The 17664-nt window shown below is 39.4% G+C and overlaps 1 protein-coding gene across 1 annotated transcript; it reads left to right on the top strand.

The window, feature by feature from the left end:
* The first annotated feature begins 293 nt into the window (after positions 1–293).
* On the top strand, positions 294–14836 carry etnk1 (ethanolamine kinase 1). Its single transcript, XM_062383164.1, has 8 exons — positions 294–626; positions 2243–2502; positions 2850–2990; positions 5432–5574; positions 10331–10414; positions 10514–10674; positions 11855–11928; positions 12122–14836. Exons 1-8 carry the CDS (start codon positions 480–482, stop codon positions 12192–12194), a joined length of 1083 nt encoding a protein of 360 aa, XP_062239148.1. The 5' UTR covers positions 294–479; the 3' UTR covers positions 12195–14836.
* The last annotated feature ends 2828 nt before the right edge of the window (positions 14837–17664 follow it).

Here is a 17664-nt window from a genome sequence, read left to right as displayed (position 1 = left end):
ACAAAACAGTATGTATGTAAAATGCATGTAAAAATAAGAAAGATGAGTGGGTGGATGTTAGTTATTATTTTATTATATAAAACACTAAAGCTCAAATTAAGAAAACTTAACCTTGAACCGAACCTATTATGCACAGGGAATACTAATGGAAACGTACATAAAGCCATTGTAATTGCTCCTGTTGGCAGTGTGCAACGATGGAATAAACCAACACGTGGTTTCAGTGAGTCATCCGGCGACCAGCATGCATCGGGGCTGACCTGGTGTTCCAGGTGGGTGTGGCTTGTCGAGAGGCGTTGTCGCAAACCAGCAGCAGCAGCAGAATCGAACACTTGAGGATCACACACCCGACCGCCGCTCAAGCACTCCATACACTGCGCACATCTCCGCCGCTGTGTGCACCAACACCGACTCAAACACCACCACCGAAAACACCGCCCGAGACTCACTCCGCTCCCGAGCAATCCAGAGAAAGCGCCATGGCCAACTACATTCACGTCCCGGACGAGGCTCCAGCTGTACCCAAAATAGACGTGACTGTTGACGAGGCTGACTACAGACCCGGAGCACTGACACTCCTCAAAGAGCTGAGACCCAGCTGGAAGCCGTCGGAGGTTAAAATAAAGGTGCGGTTAATGTCTTTATTTGTTTGAATGATCGTGTTTTACAGCCAGTCTGCCCGGTGCGACACGCCTCCGTTTTGCCTCTAGCTTCAACATTCATCCCTGCGTAGCTACAAGTTAAGCTAGCAAGGTGCCCCCACAATCAAGTTAGCTTATTCTTACGGAGAAGAGACTCCAGGGTATAATGTCATGGACAGCTAGCAGCCGTATCAGATGCGCAGATGATATATCCAAATAGGTGTTAGCTAACTGTCTCCTATTAGATATTACTGTGTTTAAAAAAAAAATTGCATCTGCGTCAGCTCAGGTCAGACGGTGGGAGTCTCTACGCTTCTGGCGCAGCTTCCTCTGCGCGAACGCTATACTTAACCTAAACCTTATGTAATGTCGGTGTTGGTGGGGAAATGACTGACCCGTGCAGCGACTTGGCTGGGGGGTTTACACAGATATTTTAAGAGAGAGAGGGGCGGGGGGGTGATCCGTCAGTTTATATCATTATCGTGCAGCACCCCCCCACCCACCCCCCTACACATTTTCTACGAGTTTCTGGACTATGATGACAACTTGAGGAACCTCCCACACTTACTGACATAAATACTTTATATTTACATTTACAGTTTGTATTATATAACATGCCTATAGACTGTTTTATTTACTTTTGGGATGAGGAACATGACAGTAAAACAAACTGAGAAGGGAACAAAGGGAACAGTATTTCCAGTCCCTGTGTCAAGTAGATAGATAGATAGACTTTATTCATCCCCGAAGGGAAATTAAGTAAAGTCCCATGAGTTAAAACCCACCTCTTCACAGCTGCTTTTAATGTGTGTCTTTCATTCCATTGGCGGGTCATGGTGCGAATTTATATTTAAATGTATGATTATGACGTGTATTTTTTATTTTGATATTAATGTGGGAATTTTACCGATTTCAGACGTATGTAATATTAATAAGGATTTAATTTGTGTTTAGGGCAGACATTTTTTTATTGTTAGTTATTAGTTTATATTCGCTTTCTCTGTTATTTAACCCCTGTAAATTGTCTTTAAGGATTCTTTAAAGCCCAGTGATATGTAATGGAATCCATTAAATCACACTCAATTTGACACTGCGCTTCCTTAATAATACACGTGTTAAGCCGATAAGATTAAAGTTTCTCGAATCCTTGAATCCTCTGAAAGTTTAGTACTTTCAGTTCCCCAAAACAAACTAGGGTGTGTGGCTTTGCTTGGTAAACATACCGAGGACGATCACATGCTCCGCAACCCTTGCCTACGCACACCAATGGGAGCAAAGTGGGAACTCAGCAAAATGCCAGCCATTGCTTCATCACGCAAAAAATAAAATTCCTCACGATCCTGTCGTTCTCAGCCAATCCCTCCTAGAGTGAACAATTTGGCTGGTATGTTGGGTCCTCACTCAATACAGAAATGTCCCAGGCTTCACAACAGAGACAGACACGCCCAGCTTTTTTAGGGCAACATGAAGTTGTGCTCTTTTTCCTGTTGTTTGCCAGACCCTGCCTCGGTCCCGTTATCGTCAAACCATAGGCCTCAAGTGACATAGTTAAAACACTGGACAGAATATGTTTTCACTCTTTCTTCTATTTGTACACACAGTTTTTCACAGATGGAATAACCAATAAGCTGCTGGGCTGCTATGTGGGTCCAGTCATGCTGGATGTGGTGCTGGTCCGTATTTACGGCAACAAAACCGAACTGCTGGTGGACCGGGAGAATGAGATTAAAAGCTTCAGAGTACTACAAGCACATCGCTGTGCCCCGCGCCTCTTCTGTACCTTCAATAATGGCTTGTGTTATGAATTTCTGCAAGGAACTGCCCTGGAGCCTGAACACATTCGGAGCAAACCTGTTTTCAGGTAAAACACATTGTTGGGAAGTCATATGACTTTATGCATTGGTTTGTCTACGCCCTACTCGCGTATCCTTTACAGACACAAACACAAATATACTCAAGAGTTTTAACTGCATATATTTTTCTCCTCCCCCACTATCCTTTCTATTTCTGCTTTCCCTTTCTTCCCTTAATCCACAAAAGTATGACCTAAATAACAAGGTTTTTTGCTGTAACCTCAGTCTTGCTCAGATTTCACTTCTTGACAAGATTATACCTTTTAGTTTATGACGACTGAAGCCTGGACTCATATTCCACTTTATCGCTCATGCTCTAACTCAAATTTTCCCATTTTGCTTGCTGTACTTACAGGCTGATTGCCAGGCAGCTGGCCAAGTACCATGCCATTCATGCCCACAATGGCTGGGTGCCCCAGTCTGACATGTGGCTAAAGATGGGCAAGTACTTTGCTCTCATCCCCAGGCACTTCAAGGACCCTGAGCGGAACGCCAGGTGAGACCCTATAGTATCATGGTTATTGAAAACTGCCAGGCCCACAAATGTGGCCAATTAGCATTTTTTAAACAGATTTTCTTCCCTAGATAAATTATTATTAAGTACCTTTGTAGCAAACTAACAGGGAAGTAATGTATGAAGGCAGCTGTCCTATAAGGCCCTCTTAAATAAACAAATATCTATGCAAATTATGCCTCTCAGAGAGAGAGCGAGAGAGAGGTTCAGTACTTCTTCAAGTCTCATCCAGAGTATGTGTTGGAGCTCATATAGAAGATCATGGAATTTACAAGCCCTAAAATGAATGGATCTGATGGACTATATAATCAAAGGTGTTTTGTTTTAGACATTTAACAACACCTCTAATTATTAAATTATATTTGTTTGGGAACATTTGACTCTATCTCTTGTATCTGTTATCAGTTACCTCAATATTGAATTATGACCCCCAACCTCAGTGTCATAAATTATCTAAACAACCGCAAGGTTCAATGGCACAACATGAGTTTTCATTATCAGTGTTTGACATGCCTCACATGACTGAAGAAGAGCGTTAGATCACTTTCCTGTTCTCAACCGGTTTGACAAACGTGTTTTCTACTGTAATTATTGCATTCCAAAGAGATTATGTCAGAGTTTATGATGCTTTCTCTTTAAACAGTGAAAATTAAAAGAGCAGAACCTTGGAAATGTGAGAGAATGTTACTCCAAACTTGCAGAGGGGGTTGTAAATACCACCTCAGCTAGTCAGCACCATGACTCTAAATTTCTTGTATCACTCTTATGTAAGCCTAAATAGTTTTCTTTATTAAATGTCCATTACATAAAAGTAAAACCAAAGTCACAAACCCAAGAGTGATTTTAAACTCACAACTTAATTGAACTCTTTAACAAGGTCATAACATCCCATTTTCCATTTTAAACAATACAGAAATGCTCATTCACATCAACATTTTTGGATTATTGTAGCTCCCTTTTCACTTTAAAGTCTTACGGAAAAATACCAAACATTCTCAGCCCAATAGGCTAGTCTTAACCAAAACAAAGAAAAGGATCATATTACCCCACTGTGTAAGACGCTGCTCTGACTGCTTGCCCTCCTTCAGAATGGATTTGAAAGGTTTCCTCTGATTTGTCTATAAAGCTTAAAATCACCTCGCCATTTCAGATATTTTCTTCCATAATCTGTTTTAAACAGATCACCAAGATTCTCAATTTTCTTTTAATTGCTCAATACTGCTTATCTCCTGAACTTTTTTTTAAGGCTTTTAATCTTAATATTAAATTTATGTCATGGTAATTTGTTCCAGCTCATATTCAGATTTTAGGTATTAATCATTGGTTTTTATACAGCTTTTCACCCTGCTATTTATTTTATTAGTTTTTATGTTGTCATAATTCTCTTGTTTTATTTCATTAAATTTAAATCATGTATCATTTTTTTGTGTTTTAATCCTGCTACCTGAAACGTCCAAGGTGTCATGCTTGTAAGAAAGGGGCTTCAGTTCCAATTTAGATATATTGGTTTCATAGTTTCAGATTGCGTCAGCCCTGACATGAAAGAACAGAGGTACACAACTGATCTGGTGTGCTGTATCACAATTATCTTATTCAGTCACACACCCTGGGCACTTTGGCACCATTGAGTCTTGATTGACTGACAGTGGCATTGCCAATAACAACTACCTTCAGGTATTGCAGTGCCCAAATTAATCCAAAACAAACATATCCTTTTTCAACCTACTTTTATTTCCATCGATGACATTCAAATATTAACAGAAATGCAGATGCCTGTGCGACAGTGACACCTGCAGTATCTCAGGGTTCTTGTATAAAAATGTGAAGTATAAATGAGTACTGATTCTTTCCATTTACAATATTATTTTTCACATTACGTCATCATCACCTGATTAAATTCGAGTCAGGATCGTTAACTTTATCGTAGCTGTTGTTATGACTAAATGTTAGCATAACCTGCCAAAAATAGTTATTGAATTAAACTTAATTATGAAGCCAGAAAAAAATACATTTAGCATATTTTTGTAGTTATTTTCTCATGTTGGATAGTTTTTAATAAAGGCAGTCTAAAGAAAATTGAAATTGACAAATGTCCCTCACACAACCTAGTTTGTGTCATTTTATGTTGAACTGTAATAATACTAATAATTACTTAGATATCTAAAGTCAGGTTTTATTTCTATTAGTGAAATAAGGATAGTTTGGGTCAATCTTTTGCTCAGATTAATGTTATGTGATGCCTTTTTTGGGAAATGTGGTTTATTTAACTTAAAGACTAGATCTGTACCCACTCTACGTGGATTCATCTTTTGTTTTGTGCTTACTTTCAAGTTGCCCATACTGACTACCTTCATCTCTCTTAGCATTATTACTCCTACTGCTCTTCAATATCCTCATCCTCTGTTACTCTCTGCCCCCTCCAGGTTGCGCATGGAGGTGCCCAGCCCCCGCTGCCTCAGAGAAGAGCTGGTGTGGCTCCAGCAGAGTTTGTCGGTGCTGGGCTCCCCCGTAGTTTTCTGCCACAACGACCTGCTCTGCAAAAATATAATCTTCAATCAGGATGAAGGTGAGTATCCCATATATGCCTGTACTGAGTTGTAGTGTTATCTGCATTTGGTCCCTACGCTCAGGTAGAATTGCATTATGTGCACTTCCTAAACCCTAGTTGACATGCTTCTCTCATTGTCAGTGTTTGCATCGGGCTGCAGGCATAGAATTAGAACAGTCAGACAGTCCTATCATTTGGATTTTCTGCTAATGCTCCAGATGGAATTCTTATTTGAAATAAGGCAAACGCAACACATTTAAACCACCATAAACCTTACTGCAGTACTATTTGCAAACACAAAGATGGATTTAAACATTGCATTTGTCACAGATTTCAGTAATTACACATTGTCGGATCCTGACCATTGTTGTTTGTAAATTAATTCTCAGTTAAACCTTTTTAATTTGTATTTCATTAAATTCCAAATTTTTCTTTCTGATCTGTCGTTCTAATTCTGTGCTGAAACCCAAAAGAAGGAAAACCAACAACAGACAATGCCATTACATCATTGATAGCACATGTGTTTGGTGCTTTAGCACTTTTGCTCTAAGTGACTTTAATTGTTGCGGTCCTTGAGTGAAAACTATAACGGCGGAATGGTGGGGTGAAATGGGTGAGAAACAAAAAGCAAAGGGGTGAAAGTATAGGGTATATAATATGAATGTGGGAGGTGGGGTGTGGGTGTTTATGGGAGGGTTTAGAGCTGTCAGCCCCCTCGTCGGTTGCGGCGAGGGGCGGGGCCCTTCTCACAGCTCCTTGTGTCTAGCCTTTCTCCCCTAGGAATGACAGCCGAGGCTGTGGCTGCCCTGCGCCGCCCTGCCCCTGGGGAGGCAATGGAGGGAGACAAACCTCACGCACAGTCGGCTCTGAGGGCCCTCACGTAGTCTGCCCACTGCTCAGGCTAATCGGGATGAGTTCATGGCATCAGTAGGAGCCACGTATCTACTTATCACCCTCCAATGCTACCTGGCCACCAGTTCCCTCTGACTTCTTGTTGCTAGGCTCCTTACAATACTGTTTACAACTGTTTTTTTTATGATTTGCATTTGCTTTGAGTCACTCTGAGCGCCATTCAAATGCCTTAAATACAAAGCTACTTTTCGTCACTTCTCCTTACGCTGCAATTTTCCATTTCAAAGCACCAATATCTTTCACTTGGCAGATAATATGAATGAAAAGATATGTCTGATGATATTCTTTAGGCTTTTTATTGTCAAAAAATCCATCGAATACCAACAATATATATATTTAACTAACAAATATTGCTTTATACAGCTATTAGTGCTATCTTAACTAATTACTATTAAAAATGGACGAGTTCGCCAGTATCACAGGATGATATGTGACTTTAAATTACGATGAAGACAAAAACACTTTCAACTCCTGTTGAAGTAACCTTTGAAAACCATTAAATAAAATAAAATTAAATTAAATGGAATAACCCTAGGTACACAGCTGATGATGTGTGCGTCACCTCTGCTAGTGGTCGCTTACATCTGCTGGTGATCCCTGATATCTGGAAGATCTTCAAACAAACAAGGGATATTTATCATTTATTTAAAATAAAATATGACCCGTTAAGAATGAATGGCACAGTTTTTGGGAAGTACAAGATAAACTAACATGTTGGTTTAGGTTATTTCATTGGATTTGTTGACCTTAACAATCATATAGAAGATCATCAGCCTTATTCTTTTCAAAGCTGAATCATGCTTCTGCCAAAATGCAGGGAAAGCTTTTTGCCTAAGCACACAGACTAGGAGTATTTGGAAAGGTTGGATTTGACATGCACAACTGCAAAATCTCATTTGAATCTATAGTATAGCAAACAAGTTCTGACTGCTTCAGCAAGAAAACATGTATTTAGTGTCAGTAAAAGTGGGACATCGCCCACTGTGAGGCTCGCATTCATACCTTTACACCAAGTCCTTAGCATTTTCCAGAAGACTGAAGTTACGAAATCGTAGAGTTAATGTCTACTATAAATCCTATGTACAGACAGGTAATTCTTTGTAGTTAATTAAATAGTTTGCAGACTTGCAGAATGCATGTTTCATGCTTCAATAAACAAGAGCGTGGTTATCAGTACAGCTGTTGTATTATTAAGACAAAGGATAGAAAGGGACTTTCCAATATTCCAGTGCATCAACTGTAATCGCACACACTTTTAACACCAGGCTTTCAACTGACAACCACAATGGAACGAACACCACAGAAGAGTATAGGCACTTGAGCTTTAAGTCTGATCACTACATTTCTGACTGTCCGCTCAGGCTGTCTTAACCATCGTCGTAGTAATCCTTGTAGTACCCAGCACTTACAGTCTTTTATTGAAAACAGAGTAGGCAGGAAAAGAAAGTAAAAAGCTACAACACTTCTTCCTGTCACTTCTGCTCAGCTTTGTCAGCTGAGTTAAAACCGCTACCCTGCCAAGGGAAGCCACCACTTCCTGTATTGATAAAACTCTCAACAGAGGTGGTTAAAGCTCAATAATTATTCTTAGTTTTCGTACTTTCTGTTAAAACTTTTTTTTTTTAAACACTGCCTACAAAGTGCTGCATTACTTTTCTTCTGTCTAAACTAGCAGCCCCAATCACAGACTAAGTTTGCCTTCTTCCATCTCACTTTACCCGGCTGTTTGCAAAGAAAAGAAACAAAAAATCTTCACTCATTTTAATTGGTCCCAAGAGCCACAAAATCTGCAGGTCAGCAGCCAGGAAGCCGCTCAAAGTTTCTATAATTTGCAGAAGCAGCAGAGTTGTCACGCTATTGGGTTCACAGCTGACCAATGGGAAGGGAGCATTGAAGGGGAGTGTTGCGCGAAGGGGATGTGAGGTTGCATGTGTGAGGGTGGAGGCGGGGGGGAGAGAAAAGGCATTGGAGATTGGCTGCAAGGCCTGATGTTTCGCCATTGTGCGTGGGAGCAAGAATGGATAAAAGACAAATGTGTCAGTGGGAGAGTAAGCATGTGTGAAAGATGTGTTTGCCCCAACCTTTTCATCTGCTGCACAGGGGGGCTATAGCCACTGCCCGGAGGTGTTCAGTTGTGTCCCGCTAGGACCTACACGCCGGCTGGTAACCCACCTCAAAGTGTCTTTCTTGTAGTCAAGCAACACCTTAAAAAAATAATGTTTCATATGTAAGGGAAAAGTAGTCAGCTAAGGCCAAAATAAAAACATTTAATTTAATAAATATTTCTTCAAAATCCCTTGTTTGTGTTAATGCCACTAAGAATCGGGCTCGTAAACGTAAGGGTTTGTATTTTGAGGTCAACCTCTTCAACCACTTTTTTCCGTGCTTCCCACAGGTACCTCTTGTTTTTTTTATTTACCCCATTTACACCTGGCATTAAAATGCATTTTTGGTATTAAGATTGCAATTGCAAATCGCTTTAAAACATGAAAATACAGGTGTAAATGTACCCAGGATGCACTGTCGACTGATCGTAGCCCCGGGCAAGAAATCAAATTCTGTCCCATGGTTATATTAAAAGACAACCTTGAGCATCAAAAATGGCTACCATCTCCTTTTACCGTTCCTCTATTTTTAGTTTGTTATCTTTTGGAATAGTGCAAAGTGGAGGATGTGATGTGAGCATGACAGATCTTAACAGGATCTGGAAACTGCAGCTGCTAATTAATACATATTAATATATGTAATTAGATTAAATTAATTTAGATACAATCTGTATATAAAAAAACATTTCAATGCCCGGTGTAAATCCAGTCATAGACCTACAAATGAAGTCGGACAGCAACACATTCTTGGACCTTTCCTCGCTGTACTTTAAAATCGGATTTAAAGTTACATGGAAATGGTCTGCTTTAATCTGCACTCACATTTCAGCGGCACTTAGAGACTCATGGCGACTTAGAATGTATTTTACAATCTGTAGCCAGGAACTCAATTTCCAGTTGGCTGTCACTTACTCTGTTAGCATCAGGTGCATTTTTAAATGTAAGTCAATAAAGAGTGTGTTGCTGTACATCTGTTTTGGAACTTTACTTTTCTAAAATCCACTTTGTATATCACTATCTTCTGTCCGTTGTCCCTCTGCTTTCTCCTCATTTTACCTTTTCCCCATCCCTCAAAAACAAAACTTTTAACAGAATATTTTTTCCATTTATTCTTTGCATGTGTCAAAAACATTCTTTGAAAAGACATCTGCATCTTTTTTACCCCTTCACGTTTGTATGTGCTCCATGTCTTGCATCAGGCTTTGCACATTTTCATCTTTGCTAATATATCCCAGCTGCCTATTTTGTGGTTGCTGATAACCCAGTTACTCGTAAATCCACTGTTAAGATACCATTGGAACCCAATGAAGATGTGCAAGCTATCTGGATTGCTTTTCATGTAGTCCCTAGATATAGCTTATTAAAAAAATTAAAGGCATAGCAATGCTCTCATTCGATTAACAGCTTTAATTCTAAACATTTGTATTGAATCATTTTTCTCAACTGCATGCTTATTTTAGGTTTGCCAGTAATTGTTTTCAGAAGCGTCCCTCTAGTCTCAATGTGTTTCTCTGTAATTCCCCTTATTTAATTATTTTGTCAGTGCCAAAGTCTGTCTCTATAGTCTACTTCCCTCAAAATGCAAACTCTTACTCCTTGCCCTGCAATCGGCTACCTCGCGAGCCAGTCCAGTCAGACAGGAAGAAAGTTAGACATAAAAAACCTTGATATTCTCAGTTATCAAAAGGGAAAACACAACATAATCATTTGGTCTGCTGCCCGTGTCTTTGTCTAAACAATGCCGCTTCTCTTTCCAGGCAATGTGAAGTTCATTGACTACGAATATGCTGGGTACAATTACCAAGCCTACGACATTGGGAATCATTTCAATGAGTTTGCTGGTAAGTACAGTTCTTGGTAGACATAAATTAAAAAAAACGTGTGCAATGTCGACAGAAATATGAGTCTTTTAACTTGTGTGTGTGTTTTATTATTTCCAGGCCTGAATGAGGTGGATTATAGTCACTACCCAGATCGGGCCTTTCAGCTGCAGTGGCTGCGCTCCTACTTGGAGGCCTATAAGGACCACAAAGCCCAGGGTACCGATGTGACTGACAGAGAGGTTGAGATCCTTTATGTCCAAGTAAACCGATTTGCCCTGGTGAGCATTAGGACATGTTTATTGTTAAATCACACTTGATAAAGTATATGCTTCGATAATTTTTATGTTCAAAATTTGCAGGAAAAGAGCCTAGACTTATGTGTTGCATGGTTATGTATGTGGAGTTTCTCGTCATTTTATTTCCAAGGGCTAAATACTGGTCAACTTGACTTTGTTGAGTTTCAATGTCTTTCTCACCCAAGATGTTGCCTACACACTGAGGCAGAAACTGGTCCACCCCAAAGACAAAACACCCAGACATAAGTAGAGCAATTTGGTATATGCAGTTGAATGAAGTGAGGAATGCTTAGACCTCTACATTGGAGAAACTCAACAACCCCTTTACAAATGCATGGCACAGTACAGGAAAGCCAGTTCCTCATGTCAGGGATCAGCAGTCCACCTACATCTAAAGGACAAAGGACATTCATTTGAAGACAACAATGTCCACATTTTGGCCAGGCAAGACAGGCTAAACGTAACCGAGTCGAGTTGACCTTCTTTTGGATGCAAAAATATTGTCCAGTTACTTCTTTTAATCTTTCTATTTACCTACTTGATGTACTATGACATAGTGAAGGCTGATGGAAAGTAAATTATCATAGCTAAAGTAAATTAACAATTAAAATATATGTTGGAGTTAATATATACTGGTATAGGTGATGCTCTACGCTGTCCATTTGGTTCCATTCCATAACTGCTGCACTGGGAAAAATGTAACACTTGTAAGAGTATTTGCGCCAGGGCTTCTTATGAGTAGATTTTTCCATCCCTGCTGCCACAGGTGTTAGCCCAGCAAACACCACTTACAATGTGATGTGGGTTAAACAGTGCACAGAGTGACTTTTACCATAACCTTCCCCCTGCTCTGAGGGATACTTGTGACGCGCTCACTGATGCCACCTGTATAAGGGAGTCACGCTTTGTGACAACATTGGAACGGGGCACTCTCCCCTGGGCGGCATGCTGCCTTGTTTACTGTCAAGAGGAAACAAGGGCAGTGTGGAGGATGGGCGACTGAAGCAATTGTTTGTTTGTGTCAGCTATTTTTTCTTGTTGCTTTAGGGCTCCTTGCAGCTTATTACATGCTTGAGCGAGCTGTGTTGGGCAATTAGCACAAATTAACACTAAGTCGTGAGTACCTGCTAATCCTCCCTGTTGCTTTCCCCCCTGTTTCAAGGCATCTCATTTCATCTGGGGTCTCTGGGCTCTGATTCAGGCCAAGTTCTCAACCATCGACTTTGACTTCTTAGGGTATGTAGCCAACAAGCAAACTTTATCATGAGCTATCTAAGTCTGCTCAGCCCTGCAGCCTTTAGCCATTTAATCATATGTTTAAGAACAAAATGTTAAGCATGCAGATTAATGTGTGTGTCATCAGTACACAGTGTGCCTGAGTATGTCATGTATCTTATTGTGTAATTTATCTGTGTGTCCCTTCTCTCAGATATGCCGTCCTGCGCTTCAACCAGTACTTAAAGATGAAACCTGAGGTTCTTGGGTTGACCTTACCTGAGTAAAAGCCCTCATCCCCTCATGTTCTCATCCGCCCTGCCCTTCCTTCCTTCCAACCTCCTCTGCGCCTCACTTACTGATAGCTGAGCGCCCTCTAGTGGTCTGTTTGGGGAAGAGCCAGACTGACAGTCTGTCCCGTTCAGTGCCTACAGGTCCCCTCCAGGGCCCTTAACCCTTAGAGATTGAAGGAACCACAGTCTTGGTCATCATATACAGTCACATCTTTGTTAAACAAATTAATATGATGGGTGTCATGTGAAGTTCACATTGTTGTGGTGATTTCAGTTGTTCTAATATCAATTATGATATTAACATGATATCAGCATATGTGTTAAAAGCTTTTCTCACAGCTCAAATAACTATAAACAGTAAGACAGTAATGCCTCATTTATAAACCATTACATAGCAACAACTCAACATGACTGACAAGTGGCTCAAACACTAATCTGATCGCCGGGAGAGACCCCTTTCTCATATGCACATTCATGGGGAAACCCCTTGAGAGCCTGCCCTGCAAATGATCAAATTAATATGATATCAACACAAAGCCCACTTTGTTTACCAAGAAACCAAGATGAAAAGTCAAGATGGAAAAGGCCAGTGCGATCCTTTCAATCCCATGTGATACGAGCCACACCACAAGAGGAACAAATACTTGTGGCCTGCCTTGTGACTCTTGTTTTCACCCTTATTTTCCTCCAGCATACTGTGCATGGGTGGTGCACCAGAATAGCCATGTCATTGTTGTTGCTGCGTGTGCGCTAAGGGTTTGTGTTTAGGCTTTCTAGGCTGAAGTTAGAAACATAAACTTGTAGTAAAGCATCTTGTGTTTACATATTAACCTCTCCCTCGAGCTGAAATGGCAGTATCACTGAGCAGCCGTTTTACTTGAGAGAGACTTTCACTGTTATTTAAGTTGTTTTGGTCTACATCATAACTTGGGACAAAAAGGCAACTCACTGTAATTTGAACATTCCATGTTCATAACGCTAGACGGGGGAACGTGGTTGTAGGTCACATGATAAGTTAGCAGTGTCAGTTTTTCACTGTGACCTGAACTGTAAACCATGCTGGACTAGAAAGAGACCAAACCATTATACTGTCCACTCCATGTCAGGGAAAGTCATTGAACTTAGGCCTGACCATTTTAGTACTCTAGACCAGTTTTCATTCACAAATGAATGTTATTATGGCCTCACTCTCATGCCAGATTGCATTGACAGCACTCACCATCTGAAGTATCCAATTTCAACATGAAAGTCTGTAAACAAGTGGAATTTGGGCTAAAAAGAAAGTGACGTTGAAGTTGGTGAATAGAGGTTAAAATGATGCATATATATATATAAACATAAACAATGGAAGTCAGCTGTTAGTGGGACCCAAGGAGTAATAGTGCCATCTGTTGGACTGTAAAACGAAAGCTGCTGTCAGTCATTCTTGATATTCATATTAGGTTTATAAAAAAGCTTTAGGAGCCCCTTACGAGCCTACACCAAAGTGCTGACTTGTTTTTTTTGCTTGTACATAATGCACACTGTATCATTTTCCATATAGCACAAAGAGGACTAGACAGACGATTATGTAGACTTATTAAAAATGACTGTTTTTATACTTTATTTAAATGGAAATGTTAGGGTTGATGTCTTTGAGAGTGTGTGGATGTTTGATGGTGCAGTTGCACGTGGCATCTGGGCATATAGTGTTTTTAGTAAAGAGTTTAAAAATGGTAAGTGTGAAAACGGGCAACATAATGTAAATGTGAAACTAATTTGCTTATAACACATTTGCTCAGGTGCCTGCTGCTGTAACAAGTTTGCAAAGCTCTGTGACAAGACTGACTGACGAAGCCTGATTGTCCAATTATATATACACTCGTGGACAGTACTGGATAAGGAGACATTGTTGTGTTAGTCTGCCCGTGTGCCTGTGAATGCTCTCTACTTTGTACATTTTACAGTTTTGAAGTTTGAAGGCTAGTCCTGTCCTCTTTTGTCTTTTTAATTTTGTGTGGTGTGTCTTTCAAGCTAGTGAATTAAGATGGGAGTTTGAGTCGGTCTAACATGAATATGAAATGTTTGAATGTTGGCTTTAAATGTGAAAACCTTGGATAAAAGTGCACTCGTTGGTAAGGGACTCTTTTAACTGCTCGAAGTTTTGGTGGAGGAAAGTGTGATGGTTCGGTGAAAGATTGTTTTCTGTTTGGTGTCAATTTAGGACACTGTCACGCCACGTTTACGCATAATCCGCACACAAATTAATGCAGTTGGTCTTTTCAACTGCAACATATTCTGAATATTCAAAATGATACTGCTGAAATATGTTCCCATCCATCTGAAACGAATGCATTTTCACTGTATATCAATGGTCATCTCAGCACTACATACACATTTGTGTTTGTATTTAATGTTGTAAAAAAAATAATCTGTGGCCACTGTAGCATATGTTTATATGTACAGTAAACAAATGTAATAATATCTTGCTTGTTCTCAAATGAGAAATAATGTACATAGAAGGAGTTCTTTTATTTTATTTTTTTCTAAAAGTTGCATTAAAGTGAATAGTTGCCTGGGGTAAGAGGTGAAATAAAAAAATGAAATTTCCAATACTGTAAACATGCTTTGAAAAAATAAAGTCTATTTACCCTTTATTTGTCTCCTCTTTCATCATGTGTTTTAACAGGAATATTAGGAAAGGACAATATTATTTTCACTTAACATTACCTGCCAATCAATCTATCAAAGTATTACTTTTACTTTATCTTAGAGGATTAAAAAAAAATGCTGTCACATTACAATAGTTTGTATACAAGGGTGAACAACATTTTTCCACTGCCACACTATTTAGAAATGAAGCCAAAATATCCCAAGCTGAGCACTACCATCATACACCTGAGTCAAGAGTGCAAGAAGGAATGCTTCCGAAGGTCCTTCATTTCCACAAATAGTGCACTGTTTTTTTCCCATGTCACTCTAATCATACTATTTGCATTATTTCTAACGGAAAATAACTTTTAGATTAGATTAGAAAACTTTATTTATCCCAACATGGGCAATTTCGTTCACAGTTTCCAGTCTCACATAATAAATTACTTAATAAATACAATAAATAGCAATAGGAGGTAGACATAAACATATATCAAAGGCAGTCCAACACACACATTTAACTCACAATTCATTTCAGCCCGTCAGTAACAACCACCCTGCCCCCGGAAACACATTTTTATACATTTGTGTCATCTGCATGTCACAATATCGCATATTCATGTACAAAAGATTTGTCTTCTTGCTCGTGCAATCATCCTCTGCCACTCAACTTAACTTTATAACATTTCCATACAAACCACTACAATGGAAGGTGTATATAATGTACCTTCTTTTTATTTTATTCCATTGTCTTTTATATTATGCTTTCTCCTGCCTACCACATACTGACGTGCCTGCAGCTGTAACATGAATTTCCCCGGTTTTTAATTTGATCCATGTCTGATAATCCAACAGGAGATGAGTTCTATAGCCAGCCACAAGATGGCGATCGAGACGCTTTGACAGACACTCGCTGTTCAGTTTAATTGAGGTAAACAGCGCCCCTTCTGGACTAATGGCTCAAAAACACCAGCTAGCATCGTAGTGTGTCTTCTAATTGTAAGGCTTAAAGGGAGAGAAAGACAGAAAGCACTTAATGACCTCACAACAAACACTAATTTAACTTGTGCTCAATTTCAACCAAACAACCTGATGCTTTAGGGCTTTACCCGTTTCCCAGTGTTGTGAATGCTAACGATGAGATATCAGTTAAGCTAGCATGTTTTGCCATCTTAGAAATGGATAGGGGAGGAGAAGTTCTGTCAACCAAGGAGCGACCACTGAAGGAAACATGCGCTGGGTCACTAGAAGAAACGAAAACATCCTTAAAGAAAGAAACACGTCCAAAAAGGTGAATAATTTCCTCCTTGTGTCCGTCTGTGTCTTAGCTAGCTGCTGTTTCAATGTCTTTTCTGTGGCAGAGTTCCACCATGTTTCTCTTGTTGAAGTTTAGGACATAATTGATGTCACAGGACTTTGAATTAGCCTTTTTCCCCCCCCTTTTTTTTCTGCATGTCTGCTATTTATTTATGAGAGGTGCTTCATTCTAGTTTAATTTTTTAGCTTTTATAGGAAAATATAACAGAAAACTAATATTTAACGCTACTTCTGCATGCTCTTGATTCATGTATCAGTTCATGTTCAAGTAAGCAAATACTTTTAGTAATAGACAAGAAAATTGTACCATACACATGTTTGTAGAATATTAAACATGATTTGAAGGGATTTTACCACCTGAATTCGTTGTATGACACCATAATAGGGCAGTCAAATACAAAATATCCTTCCTAGCTTCAAAAAGTGTTTTAGGAACAGGTGTGACTGAACAGCCCTTAAGGTTGTATTTCCCAGTTTATAGTAATTTACAGCTGTTTTTATGTGGATCAAACAGCTATAAAGTCTTTGTTGAAGTTTAACATAACCAGTAACCAAATGACCACATTCCTGGCCAAAGAGGTTTAGAGGCAATATGATTATTGTATTATGATTATAGGTGTCTGAAAGCCAATGTCTAATTTCCTCTTTACGTTTGGAAGCTAACTAAACATGATTTACGTATGGGTTTCATATACAAATTACGCAATTTTGCATTTGCAATCATCCCTTTTATTTGTCCTCATATATGAGATTGCAACCAATTCAGTCCTTTTTTGTTTAAATATATTTAGAGTGGAAATTCTGCTCATAGAAGTCAGTTTTCCACTGAATGGCATCCACTGTCTGGTGGCTGAACACTTTATCTGCATGAATCATGCAAACAGAATATTTTATTGCACTAATGTTTTGCCACGAAGTTTCGTTAACACTAGATAATCAATATATCCTGAAATCTATTGTCCTTTTGTGAGGAGCGGCTATTCTGGGACAGTTTTTTTCAATATAACATATCTACCTTGCAGAGAGTTGTGAGAAGACATGCCCACTAGATGGCAGCACAACATACAGAAAGAAATTAGCATTTGTGCAAGCTTCCCACAAACCTGGCAGGAGGCTCACCGCAGGGTACGAAAATAATCCTATTCCACATTTATGTTCGGGATATTAATGCTTATTAACATATATTTCTATATTTAAACTAAAGGCAGCTCATTAATATGCCTCATATTGAACCACTCCATTCAAAGCCAATAAAAAAATTCCTGAAGAAAACATTGTATTAAGGTTGTGCGATATTTCGTTCTGGGCCAGCTTTTCTTTGTGGAGGACCATATTTGCTTGTAGATTCTGCACGTAACATTTTAAAACCTAAAAAACACTACAAAATGGGATTGTGTATTGTGTTAGTTTGCTTCTGTGCTGCAAAGGGGCTGTAAGTAAAGAGGGATGAGTGCATGGACAAGCTTTAGTTGTGCACATGCTTACAGTTCGCCATCCCACGGGTTAAATTAGAAAC

This window comes from Platichthys flesus, chromosome 23 (assembly GCF_949316205.1).
Source record: "Platichthys flesus chromosome 23, fPlaFle2.1, whole genome shotgun sequence".
Classification (NCBI taxonomy): domain Eukaryota; kingdom Metazoa; phylum Chordata; class Actinopteri; order Pleuronectiformes; family Pleuronectidae; genus Platichthys; species Platichthys flesus.
Note: the sequence above shows the minus strand (reverse complement) of the source record. Positions and strands in the feature narration are given on the sequence as shown.

What these genes read in the sequence shown, in the direction of transcription:
- etnk1 (XM_062383164.1), top strand. Translation starts at nt 480, where the DNA reads ATGGCCAACTACATTCACGTCCCGGACGAGGCTCCAGCTGTACCCAAA. An exon ending in AATCTTCAATCAGGATGAAG is followed by an intron (nt 5,575 to 10,330) that starts GTGAGTATCCCA and finishes TTCTCTTTCCAG; the next exon opens with GCAATGTGAAGTTCATTGAC. An exon ending in TCATTTCAATGAGTTTGCTG is followed by an intron (nt 10,415 to 10,513) that starts GTAAGTACAGTT and finishes TATTATTTCCAG; the next exon opens with GCCTGAATGAGGTGGATTAT.